Source organism: Endocarpon pusillum (assembly GCF_000464535.1).
Source record: "Endocarpon pusillum Z07020 unplaced genomic scaffold C741571, whole genome shotgun sequence".
NCBI classification, from domain to species: domain Eukaryota; kingdom Fungi; phylum Ascomycota; class Eurotiomycetes; order Verrucariales; family Verrucariaceae; genus Endocarpon; species Endocarpon pusillum.
Genome location: NW_006913607.1, coordinates 8242 through 29015, shown reverse-complemented (window position 1 = coordinate 29015; position 20774 = coordinate 8242). Strand labels below are relative to the sequence as shown.

General features: G+C 48.8%; 8 protein-coding genes across 8 annotated transcripts; 3 read left to right on the top strand and 5 right to left on the bottom strand.

The window, feature by feature from the left end:
* Positions 1-371: 371 nt before the first annotated feature.
* EPUS_04827 (uncharacterized protein) lies at positions 372-1304 on the bottom strand (the record flags this gene model as incomplete). Its single annotated transcript, XM_007789384.1, has 1 exon — positions 372-1304. One exon carries the CDS (start codon positions 1302-1304, stop codon positions 372-374), a length of 933 nt encoding a protein of 310 aa, XP_007787574.1.
* A 258-nt stretch (positions 1305-1562) lies between these two features.
* Positions 1563-3787, top strand: EPUS_04826 (Nucleolar GTP-binding protein 2; the record flags this gene model as incomplete). The annotated part of the gene is made up of 3 exons (XM_007789383.1): positions 1563-1660; positions 1726-2467; positions 2780-3787. 3 exons carry the CDS (start codon positions 1563-1565, stop codon positions 3785-3787), a joined length of 1848 nt encoding a protein of 615 aa, XP_007787573.1.
* Positions 3788-5324: 1537 nt separating this feature from the next.
* On the bottom strand, positions 5325-5960 carry EPUS_04825 (uncharacterized protein; the record flags this gene model as incomplete). The annotated part of the gene is made up of 1 exon (XM_007789382.1): positions 5325-5960. One exon carries the CDS (start codon positions 5958-5960, stop codon positions 5325-5327), a length of 636 nt encoding a protein of 211 aa, XP_007787572.1.
* A 2318-nt stretch (positions 5961-8278) lies between these two features.
* On the bottom strand, positions 8279-8914 carry EPUS_04824 (uncharacterized protein; the record flags this gene model as incomplete). Its single annotated transcript, XM_007789381.1, has 1 exon — positions 8279-8914. The coding sequence occupies one exon, from the start codon at positions 8912-8914 to the stop codon at positions 8279-8281; it is 636 nt and encodes a 211-aa protein (XP_007787571.1).
* A 4266-nt stretch (positions 8915-13180) lies between these two features.
* Positions 13181-13858, bottom strand: EPUS_04823 (uncharacterized protein; the record flags this gene model as incomplete). The annotated part of the gene is made up of 1 exon (XM_007789380.1): positions 13181-13858. The coding sequence occupies one exon, from the start codon at positions 13856-13858 to the stop codon at positions 13181-13183; it is 678 nt and encodes a 225-aa protein (XP_007787570.1).
* A 1351-nt stretch (positions 13859-15209) lies between these two features.
* On the top strand, positions 15210-16181 carry EPUS_04822 (uncharacterized protein; the record flags this gene model as incomplete). Its single annotated transcript, XM_007789379.1, has 1 exon — positions 15210-16181. One exon carries the CDS (start codon positions 15210-15212, stop codon positions 16179-16181), a length of 972 nt encoding a protein of 323 aa, XP_007787569.1.
* Positions 16182-17438: 1257 nt separating this feature from the next.
* EPUS_04821 (uncharacterized protein) lies at positions 17439-18002 on the top strand (the record flags this gene model as incomplete). The annotated part of the gene is made up of 1 exon (XM_007789378.1): positions 17439-18002. The coding sequence occupies one exon, from the start codon at positions 17439-17441 to the stop codon at positions 18000-18002; it is 564 nt and encodes a 187-aa protein (XP_007787568.1).
* A 1435-nt stretch (positions 18003-19437) lies between these two features.
* EPUS_04820 (uncharacterized protein) lies at positions 19438-20172 on the bottom strand (the record flags this gene model as incomplete). Its single annotated transcript, XM_007789377.1, has 1 exon — positions 19438-20172. The coding sequence occupies one exon, from the start codon at positions 20170-20172 to the stop codon at positions 19438-19440; it is 735 nt and encodes a 244-aa protein (XP_007787567.1).
* Positions 20173-20774: the final 602 nt, after the last annotated feature.

Here is a 20774-nt window from a genome sequence, read left to right as displayed (position 1 = left end):
GGATTTTCTTTTTCGATGGTTGGAATGACATAACGATACTATTTATTGGGATGTTTATCCTTTCAAAGGATTGGTGTGTCTCAGGTTTGGATTAAGCGGACTGCCAATTCATTGTTTCTGACGTTGGGATGGTGTTGGTCTGGGGATATAGGTTTGGGAATGGGAGTGCTTCTTAGTATGATTATTTGCTACTGAGATCAGTGGTGTTGGAGCATGTCACTGGTGGTGGAGACGGGCATACTTACCACATCTATGCCTCAATGAGCTTATAAATATCCATCTATTCGCTGGTGATATACACATCTCTCTTCGATTCCACCTCGAACTAGACTTTCAACCAACCAACCCGCTTCCCTAAACCCCCCCCCAGCTCAAAGCTCAGATATCCCCTTCACATCTTCCCACCACTCAACGCCTCGGCAATCCTCCTCATCCTCTGCTGATCCAGACGATATCTCATCTTTTCGCCCCTCTGCACCGCCCTTCCCGTCTCCTGCCTGCCCCCACTTGCCAAATCGTCCTGCAACAACGCCGCGATCGTGGCAGGCGGTTCCCGGTTCCAGATATTCGACCCGTCCGCGGCGGCTGTACCCCACTCTGTCGCCGGATTGTCGAAGATGAGGTCGAGTTCGGCGGCCAGCTGTTTCTCCGTGGTGATGAAGGTGCGCGCGTGCATGTAGAGGGTGTGGAGGGCGTCGCGGCGGGATTCGGTCTTGGCTCGGTTGGGTCATCAGCCGCGCTCGCTCCTTTTGGCGCGCGGTGGATCGCGAGGACATCTGCGCCGTCATGGCTTGTTTGCGGTTGTAGAGCTCTAGGAGGCCGGAGCGGAGGTGTTGCCGGCGGAGGTCGGTCATGCGCGCTTTGTATTTTTCCTCTTCGGTCATGTTGCTGAGCGGTTTGCTTGATGTTTTTTTACGGGGGGGTATGGCGCGGGATAGATATTGTTGGGATGGTTTGTCCGGTTGCCGAGCTGGGAAGATCTCTCGAGGGACAGGTAGGATGCCTTTCTGTCTTTGAAGGGGGAAGAAATCGGTCTGGAAGGTGCCGGGAATGTCGACGAAGTTGGGTGATTCTGGCGGAATTGCACCTCTTGTTGATGAACTGGTAAACGTCCTCACTGCTGCGGAGGTTGGTCGAAGGAGGCAGCAAGACCTGCAGACAGGATTGATGCCGGCGGACATCGTTGTAATCACTCTTGTCGTAGAGGCTTTAATCTCGCGATGCGATGCGAAGGCGACAGCAGCCAACAATGCAGACAAGGACAATTTAGCGTCAAGTTTGGTTTGAAGTGAACTCAAGACCATGACCTGATTGAGATGTCTGCTTCTTCTCTTCTTTTCCTCCTCCTCTGTAATCACTTCTGACCAGTCGTCTTTCAAAGCTGGAGTAGTAGTATGTAGTAGTCGGTAGCTCCCCAAAATCTTGGCGAAATTTGTACGTCCAAAACTTTCTCCACACCGGAAGTCAAAAATAATTCCGCAGCGACAGGCAATCTTGATTGCTGCCTTTCGACTTCGCTACCTAGCTATTTACAAGATCTGTAGCACTCTACAGATCTCGGGATGGGCTCCGGGAAGAAAGAGGCTGCCCGCCGGGAGAGGCAAGGCAAAGGGGGCGATGGACTCAATAATGTCAAGACCAAGGGCGAGAACTTCTATCGGTATGGTCTGAAAGGCTCCTGAAGAGTAGAATTCGCACGGTGGACTGACCATGGCTTCCTTTCAGCAATGTGAAGAAGATCAAGACCCTGAATATGTACAAGGAAGGCAAAGCCCAACGAAATGCTTCTGGCAAAATCACCAAGTCTGCGTCTTACCAATCTCGAGATTTACCCAAGGCCCGTGTTGAGCCGAACCGGAAATGGTTCAACAATACCCGAGTCATATCCCAGGACGCTTTGACATCCTTTCGAGAAGCGGTGGCGGAACGGGCATCGGATCCTTATCAAGTCTTGTTGAAGACGAATAAATTACCAATGAGCCTGATCAGAGACAACGAGAACATGAAAAACGGTATCAAGCAGCACCAGGCAAAGATCGCGGTCGAATCAGCACCTTTTGGAGATACGTTTGGTCCTAAGAGTCAGAGGAAGAGAGTGAAGCTGGCGACTGGGTCCCTAGAAGACTTAGCAGGCGAAACGATCAGGATGCACGATGTTTATGTCGACAGGCTAGAAGAAAAGCAGCTTCTGAGTGGGCAGGCCGCGGCAGCGGGAGAGGATTCCGAGCCAGAAGCAGAGCTGACCACAGCAAGAGAGCCAATTTTCTCCAAAGGACAGAGCAAAAGAATATGGAATGAACTGTATAAAGTCATTGACTCGTCAGACGTTGTCATACATGTACTCGATGCTCGAGATCCTGAAGGTACTCGGTGCAGAAGTGTCGAAAAGTACATCAAGGAAGAGGCACCTCACAAGCATTTGGTCTTCATCCTGAACAAGTGCGATCTGGTGCCTACAAGTGTCGCAGTAAGTGCCTTTACTTTCTCAAATTCTCATACTATAACCTTGGTTATCCGATTCCATCGCTCAGTCAAGGCTCCTTTTTGCAACATCCTGCAATTTCCAATGAAAGAGCGCCTGTTACAGCTTTGGTACATTGACCTGTGCTTGCCGCTTTTGCCTGGTGTAAATGTGGTTCTGGATCTACCTGCCGTCTTGGAAAGTCTGTCCTCAAAGCCATGGGTGTCTCGTTTGAGTTGAGATTGCTTTCGCTTGTTTGCGTTCCTGCATAGCACCTCTCTTAGTAACGTTCCACACAATTCTAACAAAAATTTACAGGCTCAATGGGTCCGTCATCTTTCGAAAGAACATCCAACACTAGCATTCCATGCCTCGCTCACCAATTCCTTCGGCAAAGGTTCCCTCATCACACTCCTACGCCAATTCTCTACCCTGCACTCATCTCGAAAGCAAATCTCAGTCGGCTTCATCGGCTACCCTAACACCGGAAAGTCTTCTATCATCAACACACTCCGCAAGAAGCGAGTCTGCACCGTCGCCCCGATCCCGGGAGAAACCAAAGTCTGGCAATACATCACCTTGATGAAGCGCATCTACCTAATCGACTGTCCCGGCGTAGTCCCGCCCAGCAACGGAGACAGCGAAGAAGACATCCTGCTCCGAGGTGTCGTCCGTGTGGAAAATGTCGAAAATCCAGCCCAGTACGTCCAAGCTGTTCTACGGAGAGCTCAAACAAGACACATTGAGCGAACGTATGACATCAAGCATTCAGACTACGAGGGTGACGCGACAGAGTTCCTTAGCATACTCGCGCGGAAGGGTGGGCGGCTTTTACGTGGCGGAGAACCTGACGTTGATGGTGTTGCGAAGATGGTGTTGAATGATTTTTTGAGGGGGAAAATCCCTTGGTTTTCGGCCCCGCCGAAGAATGATGGTGCTGCTGTTGCAGAGGTGGATGCCGAGAAGGCGCTTGTACAGGGTAGGGAAGGGAGGCTAGGTGAGATGCCGAGCAAGGGGCAAAAGAGGAAACGGGATGATGTGGATGTTGGATCTGATATTCGAAACGATACTGATGATGATGTCGATCCAGGGGATGATGACAACACAGATGATGCCCAGGAGCACCTCATGGAAAACGGTAACGACTCTCCCAGGGACGGAACAGGAATCAGCGACGAGAACAACAATGACGATGACGAAGATGGCGCCAAGGAAGACGGTGTGGAACTCGGAGGAGAAGTTGTTGTGGAAGACTCTGCAGAGAGTCCTTTCGAAGCTTTCAGTAGTGATGAGGAGGGAGACCCAGGAGGTGTATCTGCCAGCTAGCTGATGAATGAACATAAACCAATTGTTCTCCCCGAGATCAACGCCTTCACGCTCTCTCTTCCTTTCTCTCTCGAGCAAGAACTATGTGAAATGACTTTTGTTGGTCTGGTTGCCTCCACACTCCCCCGCGCTGTGGTTTCTGCTATTTGCTATCCGTGTGGAATTGTGAAGATCTGTATTTGGTTCAATTAGTGAGCTTCGTTCCGGTAAGTATAGGCAGGTGTACGCAGAAGAAAGGACGTTGTTCTCGTCGCCGCGTGGAGAGAGGGAGCGTATATGCTACTCTTATCGTACCATAGCCGAGCAATGGATGAATGATAGATAGATGGACACCCAGTTTATTAGGCGTTGTGTATGTATTCAGCTTACTACTTAGGGTGACTGTGCCGGCTTTGGGTGGCTATCATATGTTTAGGGATTTGGGGGGACGGGATAGGAGGTGCCCAGTTGGAGCGGAAAGGGGACATATGGATAGATCTAGCCAGATCACGGAGTTCAGGTTGGAAGGGAGGAAGGGAGGGAGGGAGAGAGTGAGACAGAGAGAGAGGATCGTGAAAGGCGTTTTGGCGGAAGAGAGCAGAATCAAGGAAGGCTTGTGGGCGATCTGGAGGCGAAGGTGGCGGTGGCGGTGGCGGNNNGGTTGCAGGTGCTGGTTGTGAGGGGATTCGAGTTTATCAACTATTTGTGGCGCGAAAAGAATCCGAGGATGTTTGTGAACTTGTTTGTGTGGTTTATTCTTGCTTGATTTCTTGTGTTCTCGAGGCGGAGAAGCGTCTCGGTGCAGAGGTTCGTTGATGTTTCATGGCTTTACCTACTAAGTTAGAGAAAAAAAAAATTGGTGGATTCATCATAGCTTTTTTGTCCATATTGATGACCCCTAGCCATCAAAGTCAGAATAATACAGGAAGTCCTGGTTGGGATAGTACCCTGTTATGGTCAATTGGCTTTTCTGTTGGTTTTCGACTTCGGAGTTACAGCTGACCGTGCATCGTATAGTTGAGGATAGGGCGCAGGTACGAAAGACTAGGATCGGAAACGCAAACTAAACAATCGACCTTCAGGCATACAGGCCTGGGAGAAGTGCTGTCTCAGAAGCCGGGTGAATATCCGGCAGGCTCAATCTGCGGCTCGCGAGGAGACCCCTGGATTGCTGTCAGAGATATGGCACTACGATTGCAGATCCGTACACCATACTCGAGAATGCTTTCAAAATTTTCATAAGTAGAGATGAACTCGAAGTGAAAAACGTAAAGGAAGAGGTCAACTTGGAAGTATCCAGCGGTTGTACTGTAAGCTGTGAACGTATTTCTGACATTGTTCAGGGCTTTGTCCTATTGACTCGATCCAACAAACACGCAGAATTTACTAAAGCTGCCGCAATAATTGGCTCCACATCTGTTTCGACCATGGCGTGGTTGTTCTATTGCAGCAGATGTCTTGATCGGTCAAATATGCTTCAGCTGGACACAGATCACTATCGTGCCTGTATTCTTTGTCTCTACAACCGCTCTTGGGCAACGGAAAGGCTGTTTTGTCGTCAATCATGTCCGTCTGTGTAATGCCAAAGTGTTCCATCAATCGCATGATCTCGGGTCCAAGCCTGACAGATTTCAACCTCTTGTTCGGCGCTATCTTGAAGAGTTGGCACACTGATTCTGACTAGCTCGGCACCTTGACTTTCGCCTTCATCGCTCACCGTCGGCTTCCTTGCTGGGCCGGAGATGGGAGGTTGCTGAGGATGAAAAGTTGCAATATTGACGATCGACAGCCGCCTCAGTCCCTTGATGGTTAGAAGACTCTTTGTGCATGTGTCTTCTTCTCCATCTGCACGAGTGAGGACCAGGACCTCAAGCTTCCCCAGTTTCTTTAGGCTGTCAATGAAAGTCTGGTCTTCCATGTCCACGTTGTAGAGGGCCAAATGCTTTAACTGAGGCCAGAATGACCATACTAGAGGCTGAACCACAAATTCATCGCCTTCGTCAAAGCAAATGTCCAGGAACAGCTCGTCTCGTGTACTGGTGAATTCTTCGAGTGTGGTCAGCTTTAGGAACGCTTCGCGGAGAGTCGGGCGAATTTGCTGACGATCCTCAACTGGGAAGAAACTGCGGAGTGGCATGTCGATCACCAGACGTACAAGAAAATGCGAGAATAACTCAAATAAAGAACTCAACATGGTGACAACAGATAACTCATCGATCGTGTCTTCAGTAAAGGGCGCAAGATAAAGCGACTGTAGAGCCCGTGGAGGGTGATTGAGTAGGCATCCAGGCGTTGTTCTCCTATCGATTTGCCTAGAGATATGTTCTTGATTTCGTAGGATTTCTTTCTGGCCGGGGAATGAACGTAACAGAGACTGTAGACGACGAGGAGAATCGATGTACAAGCAGTAGGTGTAGAGATATGGTATTGCCAAAGACCTGAAAGTCGAAGATACACGCGTCAAAGCAAGTAAGGCTCTTGTAACCTCATGCTCCGCAGGTATAGCAACGGGAAAACCTATTGGTCGCAGGCACTGAATTATGCAAGCCAGCAGTTCGGTCGGGAATGCGTCCATGAGACCGCGTAAGCTTAGGTGTTGCTCCTGAGCGCTCAACGTGCACGAGTACAGAAGCTGGAAGATGAAAAATAGCTGCGTGACTGCAATTCACTTTGAGAAAATGTTTGTAGAGAAGACCCTCACAACTGCTGTGAATCATATTCGGCTTGCATCCGAGCAGAAACAAGGAAAATTTCAGGAAGCCATATCGATTACCAATTACATTTGAAGTTGCCCCTGAGTTTCCATGGCCGAAAGCAGGGTCCAGATACATTTTGTCGCCTCTCGAGTTCAGAAGTCCTGGGAGAGAGTCGAGCAACAGATTCAAATCATCGCATAAAGCCACACGAGGAATCCATTAGCTCATTTGGGGCCCGACATCATTCCGTATCTGGCATTTGGTCCTCAGATTCAAACGCAGGTCCACGAAGCTGGTCTTGCCATTTGAGGAAGGAATCCCGGGAAGCCTCCACGTGCCAGATTGCAGCTTGTCATAAGGTTCCCATGTGGACCACCACCCGGCCATTCCGTAATGAGACAACTTTCGGTACCCAGATCCGCCTATCAAAGCGCCCACGATAAAATTTCCAGGTAAATCGTTCTTGCCATCTATGTAATGTTAGGAGGTCATTGTAAGAGGCAACATACCAAATCGGGCTGTACCAAATCAGCCAGATAAAGTCCTTTGACAACCAGTCTCAAGCCGGGCATGATTCGGCCACTGCCAGTGGCAGGGGATAATTCGGTCCTTGGCTCTTGGCAATATGGAACCGGGGGGGTTCTCCAGAGAGCTGTTCCCGCCCTTGCTATATGAACCAGCGGCGTGAAGGGGAAAACAAATTATTAGGCTCCACCCCGACCCCACCAGCCCTAGTGACACAACCGCAGAAAAGAACATTCACAATGAGCATCTTGACCTCAAAATCATTGGAGCTGTAACTTGGATCGATGCTGACGGTAGAAAATGAGTGCCAGCTTCTGCCATCTTGGACGTAGATATCTCCAGAACTGAACACATTCCTATAGGAGACTTTCTGAGGGCCGAAGGCTCTGTCGGTTGCATAGTAAGCTTCACGGCTGTAGATCGTGGGAAAGAGTTCAGCACCAAAAAGAGTTTGTGGTTGACGTTAGGTAGGGCGACCACGTGATCGGACATGTGATTGCCAAGAGCGGAATAACTAACGCCTGAACGGGAGAACGGACAACTCCAGGAGTGAAATAAAGGCTGGCTGAAGACTCATCACACGATTTCCAAGCTGGTTGCGATATCAGAATGAGAAAGGACCGTATCAAAGCTGTTCTGAAAAACGAAACCTAGATCATCGCTAAGCTTGCTGCTTTCGTCGTTGTAACTGTTTTGAGCGTCTCACGAACTGCTCGTTGCTAGCTATGTCTCTTCTGAGGACCCGAACTGGAAGACGGTAGTGAGTGATGTGAAAGGTCTTCAAACCTCTGGAAGACGTTGCTTACATAAATATCTCGCCCTGGGCTCCATGATCTGACTAGCCCTCCCTTACAGGTTAACCCTTGACTTATCCTACGATTTTGACCTGTAAAGATGTACCTAGAGAGTTCGATCTTGGTATGTATCCTCTCATTGTCTCCTGTCTCATCGGGTCGTCCGCTCCTACAAACGAATGAAAACGTCTCTATGAACAACCTGTCCACGACCGACAGCGCTGGACCATCCCCTTACAGCGTGGCTCCACCGACCTACAGAGCTTCTGCAAAAATGGGAGTAAGCATAGCGACCTTCACAGACTGGGAACACGCTCATGGCATTCATGCGAGATGAGCGCAATTGCTAGATTGAGTCATCAAGTTGTAAAAACTAAAGCTGCCTGGTAAATACCTCAGGCTCTGGCTAAAACCTATATAAGATCATAGCGCTCGAACTAAGAAGCCTACCACCTTTACCCAGCCACTCAGCTTGTCAAGATCCTGTCAACGGCTCATTACCTTGGGACGTAGTATAGTACACCTTCCATATCGAGAGCTTCCTGTACTGACTGACGCTTCACCAATTCCACAACCAAGTTCGTGTATTTGGGATATTTCTTCATACCCATACCGTGATGCTCTCCCCACCGATAAAACACGTATAAGTAAGCATCCACAGCCGTAAAGCTATCACCAACAGCATGGACACTCGAAAGATCCTGGTCTATCTTATCATAACACTCTCGGATAGTCTTTAAAGACTTGGCTCTGATCAATTCATGCGTGCTAGGGTCGTCCGAAAATCTGTGAGGTCGTATGAAACCACCAAACGCTTGCGCATGGAGGGTCCCTGACAGCCAGTTCAACCACTCATATGTGCGCACGATCTCGAGATTCGTTTTCCCCATAAGGTGCTTCTCTGGGGAAAATTGGGATATTGCTGTCAGGATGGCCGGACTCTCTGTGATGACCTGGCCATCGATTGACAAAACTGGAATTCGTAATTTGGGGTTGATGGTACGAAATTCTTCTGGAGTCCCATGACCAATGTCCACCATGGCCGCCTCATAATCCACACCAGTTTCTTTGAGTAGAATTTGAGATGCGAGAGAGCATGCTCCAGGTGAGTACCATAACTTGATAACTGCCATGCCGGTTGGTCGCTATGCTGGAGAGAACTTCAAGGTCTTTTGTGTCTGGGAAATATATAGAAGCTCTCCGTGAGAAGCAGGAATGATATGCGTAGCGGAAATATGGCGGCTTAGGGCGATTATATAAGTTAGCAGGTCATTGCCACTTTGTAACGCCTTAATTCCTAATAGAAGTGGTCGAGACTGTCTAGCTTTGTAAGCGTCGCCACGTCGTGAGCCAACTTTGTACACCGCCTTTGCCCCCAAGTCCCTCGGACTCTGTGTGAGTGACTAAGCCAGGGTTGCCAAAAGCCCGTGTGCGCGACTGAGTCAACGCCGCCTGACCAAAGCGGTAATGGTTACTAACAGTGTCGAGGCCTTAAGCCAAAAAATCCTTATCTCCCTTCTGTACATGCATTTGAGATGACAAATTATCTGCAAGTGCTTAGCAAGAATTTGTATGACCAAAATCCTGCCAAGACCCAAACGCCGAAAATACCGCTCGCCGAATATACCCGTCGCGAATATACCGCTCCCAACACATCCTGTGCTCAGGGGCGTTCAGTCTCGGCTCGATCTCGGCTCAGGTTAAAGCAGCGCCGCTCAGGATGAGGCCGTAACTGGAACTGGGGGGGGGGAAACCTTATGTCCGACTATCCGGGTATTATCAATTTTGGCACTTCAGACAAGATGTCAACTCGTGGTTCATGTGGCACAGATTTTGTTGCACATTTTGTTTAAGAGATGAAATTGAGGCCCCTTAGGCCTTTGGTATGTGGTTTCGGGACCCATAGCTTGCAAGAATATCATAGCTTTGTTTCGAGGATGGCTAAGGGGAAAGGACGGCCGGAACTCGTTATCGGGGCAAGATGATAAGTGCCATTCCAGTTGTGATTCAAGATATGAGATCCAAGTCTGGTCTTAGGGTCGGAGTTCTCCTTTTGGCCCAGTTGGATCGTCACAAAGTAAGGGGCATCTGTTGCGGATGTGAATGTCATGCTTTTGGCCAGATTGAGTGACTCCCAGCAATAATGGTTTCTGCTTTAGTAATATTGACCTGGGCGAAGCTGGCAATATCAATACCAGCCGTGGACGAGCTGCTTACTATGCCTTACTAGTAACTTAGTATTGCACTTCTAGCCTTCTGCTGACTGATTTTGAAATTAAACGCCTCAGCGATTTACATGATATGTGGGGCATGATCATCGTATGATCAGATTCAAGAGCCTAGCTTCTTTTTTTCCTTGAATCTTGGTTTTCCGATTTGTGAACATGTCACTTGATAGTGAACATAAGAGTCGTGCATCATAAGTTTTCAAGATATGCTAACTAGGATGAGGAAAAGTTAGCTCTTCTTGTACTAGCGTGCTCTTAGTAGAGGGTAGGGGCGTCGATATGGATGGCGGAAGCATAACTCAGCCTAAAGAGGGCCCTAGAAGTCTCTAGGATAAGGGCGTCCTAGCAGCAGCTCCCGGGCTTCATCCCTATACTACCCGGCGCCAAAGCTCAGAGGGAGAGTGCTAGCGGTGCTCTAATTTTAGCCTACTTCAATGACTTTTGATGCAAGATTCCATACAAAGACTGCTTTAGCTGATCTGGCATACTGAGGACGTGCTGCAAAAACAGTTGACTACCCTCTTTGACTAGTTTGTCGCGTCCTAATGTGTAATTTTGCGTGGCCAGGTTCCCCATTTGTACACACTTTCGCTTCCCTTTCAAGGATCTCTAGATTATGACAGGGGATCCAGCCTCAATGTTACATTACTACCATGTCATGCCAAGACCATATTGCCTTGAGTTTTGCTCGAAACCACAATTTCTAACGCCCCCATTTCCGTCCTAACCTCATAATAACAACACCGACATAATCCAAAACAAACCTCAAGCTCATAGGGTGGTCGGGTGGTAGGGTCATGCATTGGAAGGTTACAAGATGGTATCAATTTATGTCAATGCCATTGTTATACATCTAGAAATTTCCATGATATTCAAATACTCAAAAGACGCAATCTCTTGAAAGAACTTCTGCCTCAGTAATTTACTCTAACTCACCCACTTTTCGACATTATTAAGTAGCCCACGGTGTAGGTAAGATGGCGCCTTCTCATGGCAGTTCTGCTGTACGTGTTAAGTGTGGACGTCGTCAGTGGCATTTGCCCGAGCAAAGGCTCTCTGAAGAATCTGTCTTTTTTAGACATTGCCTTCGGGGCACCTTTCGTGTAAGCATCTTCCTTGAACACCGCCTATCGTTCGCTGATGGTTCCAGGACCCCAACGCCAAGGTCGTTGAGGTTAATGACATTGATCCGCATACCCTGGGAATCATCCTGAGTTGGATCTGCCCACCAAAGGCGCACAATCGCAGTGGTCTACTCAGGTCGTTGCAACCAAAGCTCTCCTTCCGCGTCTTGCTAGCTGCAGATCGTCTTGTGATGGATCGTCTTACGGCGGATGTTTGCAAAGCCATTTCTTGTCAGACAGTCCAGCTAGCACACCCCAGCAAAGCTGCGCATCTTTCAGCATCTCTTGGAGAGATATCCCGCCTGCCGCACCATCTTCGGCGTCGATGTAATTCCACGCTTGTTCGTACAATAGCAGAGAGCCCTGTTCCTACCAGGGTTGCGGCCACGATTGAGGCTGGTCCTCTACAGCGGTACATTCGAGACGATCCTGATTTAGCGATTCAGCTCTGCCGGTGCATGGCGGATCGCCTGAAACGCAGAGTGCAACGCAAATGAAAGCAAAGACGTTTAGAGATGTCTGTAGTATAAGATCAGAGAATCAACTCTCAACATTTTGGATCCTATTCGAAGTATGACGCTCATAACATACACCTGACAATCTGCTGTAGATGACGGAATCAATTGTTGGCTAGAGTGCCGTGCCTGCCGCGCAAAACCTCCTAAGTATCACTGATAATGGACCCTATGCATTAGTGCTCCCTATTTGAAGCTCTGTAGCCGCGATGCCTAACCCAAACAAATCGTATCAGGCTACCCTCAACTATCTGGTTGGAGTGCCGTCTCCAAGGAATGCTCTCAATTGATCATCGCCAACACACCGTCAATCAGGGAATTGATTACTCTGTCAATCTCGCGACAGAATTTGGTCACAATCATAGCTCAACTGGGTAGCCTCCATAAGGAAGAGCTAGGATTCTGAAGTTGCTGTAGCCGTGAACAAAACGCTCGAGATTGTATGAAAATAATTGATTTGCTTCCAGCGGACCTAAGGAATCGTGGTTATATAGGATGACGGACCGTCAGGGCGTTCTAATTGCATGCTGCATAAGCATCTTGACTTTCAGTGGTGGGTGAGATGAATTTAAGCTTTGGGTATAAGACCGTGGGAGGATATGGTGGGGGGTGGGTGGTACATATGCTGATGAATATGATCGATATAGAAGAATTTTGGTGGAACTGAGAGATTGAGAAAGATGATAGTGTGTATGGGGAAGCGCATTTTCTAGAGAATGTTCTAGCATAAAAGTAAGGACTCCATTTACATGCTGGCCGGCCTACATGCGTGGATATGAGGGTAGCTTTTCAGTAGAGTGAAACCAAACAAACACAAACACAGGGCAAAGATGAAAATGAAATTAGGGTTTATAATTTATTCTTCAGCATCAATTTTCGGTCTTCGGACACATGGCCTAGTGGAAACAACGGTGATCGATCTCGTCTGTATCCCAGGTGCAAAACCAACTTTTCTGGAGTGATCACCCAACTTGTGAGTTTTCATAAGAACTGTCCGTATCTTCTCTTCTAATTGGCCGGCCCATGAGGGGCATTCCTGGCATTCCTGGCATCGTTATGGAGTAGAAGATTAGGTGGCGTTCCGAACTTTTTGGTGTTTTGCTTTTGTAGTTGTTTTTTTTTTGGGTCTCTTTTAGCTGGTGGGAATTGGCAGAATTTAGAAATCATAAACCAGATAGATAGATATGTAGGGTTCGATCCTCGCTGTGACCAGCTAGCCTTTTTCCTTTTTGCCTGCTTTTTGGTCCAACGGATTAGAAAATTTGTCTCTGATATGCCTGGAACATGCGACTGGCCCCTGCACCCACCACCAACTTTCCTCGGCATCAAGGTCGCCTAAAACATTGCCGCCTGGCTTCAAATCGAGTCAAGTATAGCTGGACTGCTCTTCCTCTGCGCTTGGAGTGACTTAATACCTTGGTACAGAGCTGTCTTCTTATGCATGCATGATCGTATTCGTCGATACTGATGAATATTTGGAGGGAGCTCGGGAAGGTGGTCCTGTTCTAAAGTATGGTGCAAGTCGCTCCCTCTCAAGTCCCAGCTAACTCTTTTATTCTCTTTTCGAATGCTCCAACCATCATTCCCGCAACCTTCTCTTCCACGCCGGCAAATATCTTATCGTACATCGAGCTCCGGAACTTGACCTCTACGTCCAATTTGACTGCTGTCTGGGCTCCTAATCCTACCCCCTGTCTTCGAATATCCTCTATGTCATGCAGCTGCCACTTTGTCTTTAATACCTCAAATATGCCATCCTCATTGCCCCCTTCCACCTCTGCACTTCTTGCCTCGATGATTCCCTGCTCCTCTTTGGCACTGACGATACTGTCCCAGGTCTCCTCGATGCCCATCGCGTCATAGCCAACCTTCAAACTAGCACGTGCTGGCAACTTGTTCTGATCTCTCTGAGTGACGATCGCGGACAGGACAAATGGAAGGAAGGAAGGGTATTTGTCGACAGAGACGAGAGCGTCAAAGACCGAGGAGCACGGGTAAGGAAGTACTCGTGTGTGAGTCAATTGGCGCAACGGTGTGGATGTTGCAAAGAGGCTATCGAGGGACGGAGGCTTGAGAAAGGCTCGGCACTGGTTGATCCTCAGACATGGATGGCGATGCACTTGGACACAGAAGGGGACAAGAGGACATATGGTAGCCAGCCGTGGCGGTGGTCGGCTAGAGTGATACAAGGAGGTAGGAATGGTACGCATAGTTAATGGTAAAAGCTACCTCTGGGAGATAGTCATCATCGAGAGCGCGGAAGTATCATAGCAGAGAAAGAGGCACTCGGATAATTCGGTACTCTCTATCCAGCCTTTGCTATCATCAAGATTCTCACTATGATGCGAGCAGGAGGAATCGTCATGATCTTTTTCTAACACTGAATCCGAAGCAGGTTTGCCGATGCCAAGATTGCCCCTTTTCGGTCTGCTTACTAGTACGTAGTAAGACCGGAAAAAAGAAGCGCCGCCCGTGCAAATGACTCGGAATTGGTGCCGCTCTTGGCGCAGACTTGGGTGCCATGGCACTGCAGTGCGACGGCACAAATTAATGCCAAGGGTGGCACCAATTGTTTGCAACGGGTCTCGGCCCCACCGCCCCCTTAGGATTTCTATTTATTAGAGCGTGAACAACTTGTACCTTTGTGCGACTAAGTATGAACAGATTGGATCTCTGACTATTGTCCGCGACTTCTAACAGTACTGACTCGTCGAGGTACTGTCATCCGACCTGTGCAGCTTGATCTCGAGGACCCAGGCTGGTAATAGATGAAAGCTTCAATCATGAGGACTTCTAACAAGCCCCGTGTCTTTCTGGCGCTCTTTCACAGAAACAAGCTCTCATTGGTGCCTCATCGCAACGAGCTGCTCTGGCGTCCTTCCATTAGGCTCTTTGATCGCACCAAAAGATTCTTTTGAAAAGACCCATATCCTTGACGTCACAGATGCCATGCAGATTGGACCTATCAAGCACATTGATACCAATCCTGACCCGTGACTGGACTTTCCGTGACAGGTGGACAATCCGCTGTTGAGCATTTGAATTGTGCTTATCGCAATGGTTGGTAAGTTGAGGTCGATGGCAGGTCCGCTGGAAGACCTCATTGAGACAGTCAAGAAAGAATGTAGAGTGCCCGGAAAAACTACACCTGGAGAGAATTGTGTATGGTAGGTCAAAGAAGCGTTTCGCTGCTTGCAAGCAAAAGGACTGCTGAACGAATTTTATGTTGAGACCACTTTCCTGGAAGCTCAGCCGCAAGCCACAGCCCAAGTTGACCACGCGGATATGGCAAAGCTTAGGACTAAAGTGGCCAACTTCGCCAACGGAGCTTGCGATGTTGCTTTCAACCCTTGATCGAACACTGCCCAAAAGCGAGTCGCTCCCGTAACGGATGAGATTGGAATCACGAGTTCCACCTGCCTTGTACACCATTCTCATCCAAATGGTTGCTCTTGCCAATCCTTCCTCAACCACGATAATCGTGCGCATTTCGTTCGCCCGTTTCTCGCAACGTAACTCTATATTACACCGCAATCAATTATTGTCATTCTCAACTTCGTTATGACAGATATGATATACAGCTCTATGGTACCACTGCGACAGATTGCTGGTTATGCCAGCAAAGCGGTCGAAACGCACAATGGCACTACCACTTCCTGGCTGCCCTTGATCACAGCACCTCCTACTGATTCACGATGCAGTAGCCATCTCTACAGTCCAGACGGCGCGCACCATACTTTAGTAGCTTGTGATCCACACCTAGAGGCCGTTGCAAACATAACATGCCTTCCTCGCGAAGCAGTCGAATGGTACACGCAAAATAATCTACCTTATGGCGCCACAACAGGCGTAGTCACCAGCCTCGGCCCCATGATATGTCCCGATGGGTACACAACGGCATCTACCAGCAAGAAAGACCGGAGTTCGACCATGGTGTTCTGTTGCCCTTCCAACTACAATTTTGCCACATCGACTGATCATGGCAATCTATACGAATGTATATCAATGCAGGCAGGAGATGTGACAGTGCATATTTCTGGAGCCACTCCGCCAGTCACAACATTAGCTACCGGAGACTCGTCAAGAGCACTAACTGTTGCCGGCATCGCAGTGAATGGCTGGACATTTGAACCCTCACCATTGTCAGCGTTGGGATCTCCTACAGCGACCATGAATAGCGATATATGGGCTGAGGAGCACCTTGGTATGTCTACTGCGGCAGTGGCGGGCATCATGTTAGGTGGCACTGCTGGCATTATGCTTCTTGGCTTCCTACTGGGCTGGTGCTTCACTACGAAACGTTTTTCGTTCAAGAGAAGATCAGATGAAGAGGGTGCTCGCTATGGATGTGATGGTACCAGAGATCCTTCGACCTCAGACGATCATCAGGACTTCAACGCATCCAGAGATATAGAGCTGTCGGACCTCAACGCCAGTGGAGTTAGAGTGCCTTCAGCAGCGGACACTGTTGTCCAGCATATCAAGCATTCGAAGAGCGAAGGATCAAATGCTTCCGGAGATATGACTGCATGACTAGCCGACTTATTGTTCTATCCTTGGGGTGGTATGTGCGCCAGTTCTGATTGATCAGTGCCGACCCTGACCGTTCACAGCACCTCGGTTTTGATCCGGCAGCTGGTAGGATGCTCAAACGGGCTTCCTTGGTAGACACACTGGCGAAAAGAAGCGTCTCGACATGGCAATGGGATTTGATCGTACTTGGAATACGTAGATAGCATTTGGTTACTTTCTATGACTTATAGCGATTGTTTGGTCGTCTTCTCCTTCCTACCACTGAAAGCGACCCTGTCTTATCCCAATGCAGCATACCGGAAATTGCCCCAAACACATTGACCACTCCTCCAGGAGGACAGCGCTGGTGGGTTGAGCCACCCTTGATTGATGTATCCCCTGACAAAGCTTGGGGCTGTTTGATAGGGGAAAGACTACATATAGGTCGTGCCAGCGGAAGCAAGAGATGACACTTATTTGGAGACACCCTGTTATTAACGGGTTAATCGTACGGATGTCCTGTTACAGAACAATCGCTACATATTGTGACACTTATTATCAAAATAGTGCCCTTACCACCGTTGAACAGCTGAGGTCGGCTGAGTGCCAAGGCTAACCCCCTGAAACACGTGGCGTCATCTGCATCATGAAGGTCTCAGCCTCATCCACTTGCTCTTTTTCTGTCTTGGTGCGACGTACACGCTCCCAGATGGGCGAACCTCTGCTGCAAGTTCATTAGTACTTGTACCATGAGTATTCGCCTGTGGCAGGTTTCACAATGTCAAACACTGCGTTTGGTGCTGCTCGTGGACATTGGCTCGGAACGATCATTTTATTTTGGCTTGGCGGACTCTCGATTTCATTGAGATCGTCATCGATGTCTCTCTTAGATACAGGCAACATAACACCGGGCTACTAGTATCTCTTCCTCCTTATCGACATATCCTAAGACAATCGTACCATCTCCCTAGCATTAACGACGTTCTAGAGGAATGTGCTGGTACGTCGGGTACACGATTGAAGCTTACTTCTTTCCCTAATGGTGTATAAACAAGTTCCTCTTTAGGTCTGTGAAGGCTCTTCCCTCTTCTTCCTTTGTCACTCCCTTCTTCTAACAAATCCCCGATCATGCCACCTAGAGAACCTCCACGCTCTGACTCACCCTAGAAGTCCTCAGCTTTCTCTGCAACCATCTCAAATTTTGGTTCTGTGCAACTAACTGTGACAACAGCAAGCCCTTCTGCTTCCCTATCTTCTATTCAAGAAGCAAACGCGACTATGAGCCTGCCACGTTCTTCTCACTTGACATCGAGAAAACGAAAACCTGCATGTGCAGGAGGCAGTATTGCGATGGACCTTGACAGAAAAGATCCTAAACACCACTCAACCAAGGGCACTAGGCCTGAAGCCAGACGGACCGCAAAACGCTCTAGATCTTCATCCACAGCTACTAGTTCTAGGAGCTCCGGGGCCGACTCATGTGCGTCTCTCTCACAATCTGCAGCGAAGGAGCCGGGCCCGCTGACTACAGATCACGTCGATGAGCTAACGGAAATGATTCAATACATCAAGCTCGAAGAGAAGAGGACGCCTTCTCAAACGAGAGCTGCGAACGGACTTTCGATTAGTGATGCCATCACCAACACTCTGCGACAAGAGCAAAATCCGCGGCGGTGCATTTTGATCTTCCACAGCTGCATCAAACATCTACTTGACTGCCAACGCACATCAGGTGGATCGTTTAGCAAGGAAGTTCGAGTGTTGGAAGATTGGATCGAGCGAATGGAGAAGGAGATCAGAGACGAAAGGGCGAGGGAGACGATGCCAAGCTCGGGGTGTTGACAAGAACTGCAAGATATGCATATGCTTGAGGGGGCTGCGTGTGGTTGTACGTGATCTAATGCTATAATTTACAGAAACATCTGCTTTGTACTGACTCTACAGCGGAAGAAGAGTCTTCCTGGGAAAAAAAGCAGCCATAATGTATATCTTTCCATGCTTGGCAAGCAGGGCAGTCTGATGGACCTGACGTTACGTTCAGCCCAAGTATTGGATGAAATGAGTACGAGATACTTGCCGCGCCCGGCATTTCAATGGCCCAATACCGGTGTATTTCACCTCGCAGTAAAAAAAACTTGTCACTCCTCTCTCTCAGGGCTAAGTCAACCAAGAGGTACTATTGGCGCAAATGCCCCATTGCGTTTATACAAAACACTCTCATAGGGGTCACGAGGGCCCCCTCAGTCTGACTCTAGTATGAACGTGTACTATCGTAGCGCAGCCCAAAAACACCCCTTCTTTACAACACGGGGAGCAGAGCTTTCTAAGAAGCTACCAAGCTTACTAGTAGCACACGGCGCTCTTCCTCGTCCATCATCAATTGAATTAAGAGCGAGTTAGCCACCAACGGAGGGGAAAAAACCCTTGAGACCAGACTTGAACCGAAATACAGACTTCCCCCCTTCCGCCTCATCTCCTCAGAGAAAGCATGCCAGGCAATTGATTTCTTTCTTGGCGGACGTCCTGTTCGACGTGATGTGAGTGGGAGTTATCCCTACCAAAAATCTTCAAGGCACCAATTTTAACTCGCTGCCATTCTACGAATATTCATTGAAACCGGCACAGCGACGGGTCGGATAGCAAAAACGAAGCCATCTTTGTTTACATAATACCAATTTGAACTATTTCAATCAAACCTATCGTCCAAATAGGACCAGCAACGTTTGAAAAATAGCAATATGGGCTGAGAACCAAAATGCCAAGTAATGTGTGGTGTCCGAATACTAGTACGTTATACTTGGAGGTGACGGTTCCAACCGACGTATGATGTTCTTGCATACTAGTATTTGTCAATATCTGCTTGCCTTCGGGGTGTGGGCTGTGACTATTTTTTCTTGAGGGTCATGTGGATTGTTGAACGGCCGGGTGGACCTGTTGAGGCTGACTGACTGGCGGCGTGTGGGGGAGGACGGGAAAGGATGCGAGTTGACAAGAAAGAGTGGCCAGGGAGATTTTGACATTGAGAGAACATTTATTTGCTTGGTAAAATGGCGCCTAAAGTGAGCAGGGGTACGACATAGACGATTGGGGACATTTCTGACGTGTTGAAGAAGCGGCGAGCGAGATACATATACGATAACCGACACCACAATTAGGTTTCCATCTTGGTATACATCAGCACCGGTACTACCTTGTACTAATTTACTATCATCGTTCTCTAGTGCTCCCATGGCACGCGGCCTGCTGTACGGATGGACTAGAAGACTTCCTTCCACTATTACCAAAGACGAGCACCGCCATGAGAGCCTGTACTTGCTCCAGCCCCACCATGGCCACCCAGACCTGCAGTATTCCTACTAGCAGCGCTCCGATCAGCAACCCTAACAGCGGGCATACTGGGCCCAGCACGACCAGCCAATTCATCTTCGATCTCCTGAGCCGTATGTCGACAACGCGTGATCGTCGCCAACACGTCTGTGAACTGATCCGCGACCCGTTGAGGATCCGAGCCCTGCTTGCTAGCAACAAGAGCGCAGAACTTCCCTTCCGCCTTCTTCAGCTCTGAGCTAGTATCGGCGTATTGTAACCGGAGCAATGCCTTTCGTGGATCCCTCTCTGGAGAAGGATTAGGTGGATTTCTGCCGGCCTCACGGGCAGCTCTGTGGCTACTAGCATGCGCATCCCGTCCGCCTGCCCTGCTCTGCCTAAGCGCTTGTGGAGTAATAATAAAGCGACTGCGGGTTGCGGGTAGGTCAAATCGGGGGGGTGGATGGATTGGTGCTTGATTTGGTGGTCGGTTGGATGGAAGGATTGGGGCTTGGATTGGGAGTTGGACTGGGAGCTGCATTGGCGGTTGCATTGGCGATGGAGTTGGTGGTCGAACTGTAGATGAGGACGCTGCTGTGTGATTTCTGTTAACCATGGCCGGAGAATCGTTCTGTCTAGCCCACTTTGCAGGTTCGGAAGAGACTGACGGCCGTGGTGGGGATCGATGAGAATATCTGGAGGACATGCTGTCGGAACTAGCTGTTTGTTCTAAGGAAAACCTCTGGTAAGTACTAATATGGCATTCTGGTCACACTGAGTGTCACTGATGGCTTTTGACGACAGATTAACAAGGAAGTGTGGTTGATATGCGAAGTCAGAAGGGGGATACTATTCACTTGTTCGATCTGCAGGGTAGGGAGGACAGGGACTCATTTCATTTCTCCGTGAGAAGCGTGGCTTACTGCAGTTTGAGGTCGATGTTATTGAATTTATGCCTACATGCTGAAGCTCATGCCTGACAGCTTCTGGTCTTCGAAGCTCAAACAAGGGAGAGGTCCAAGTACAGTTAGCAAGGTGCTTCCCCACAGATTTTAAGCGGCCGAAGCACAAGGAGATGAAAGATGTGGTCAAACAACCACAGGTTACAGCAGGGCATGATCAACATCTGTCGCGATCTTGACCCCTGATATCTCAGTTCGGAACAGCTCGTATACCTTGCGCTCAAAAAAGCATCTGATACATGCTCGTCAGGAGGAATGATGACAGATATTTCTGGATTGGCTTTGTATGTTGGAGGAGACAGATTCTTAATGAACTTGAACTTGCGTTCTACCGGTTAGTAGTCGT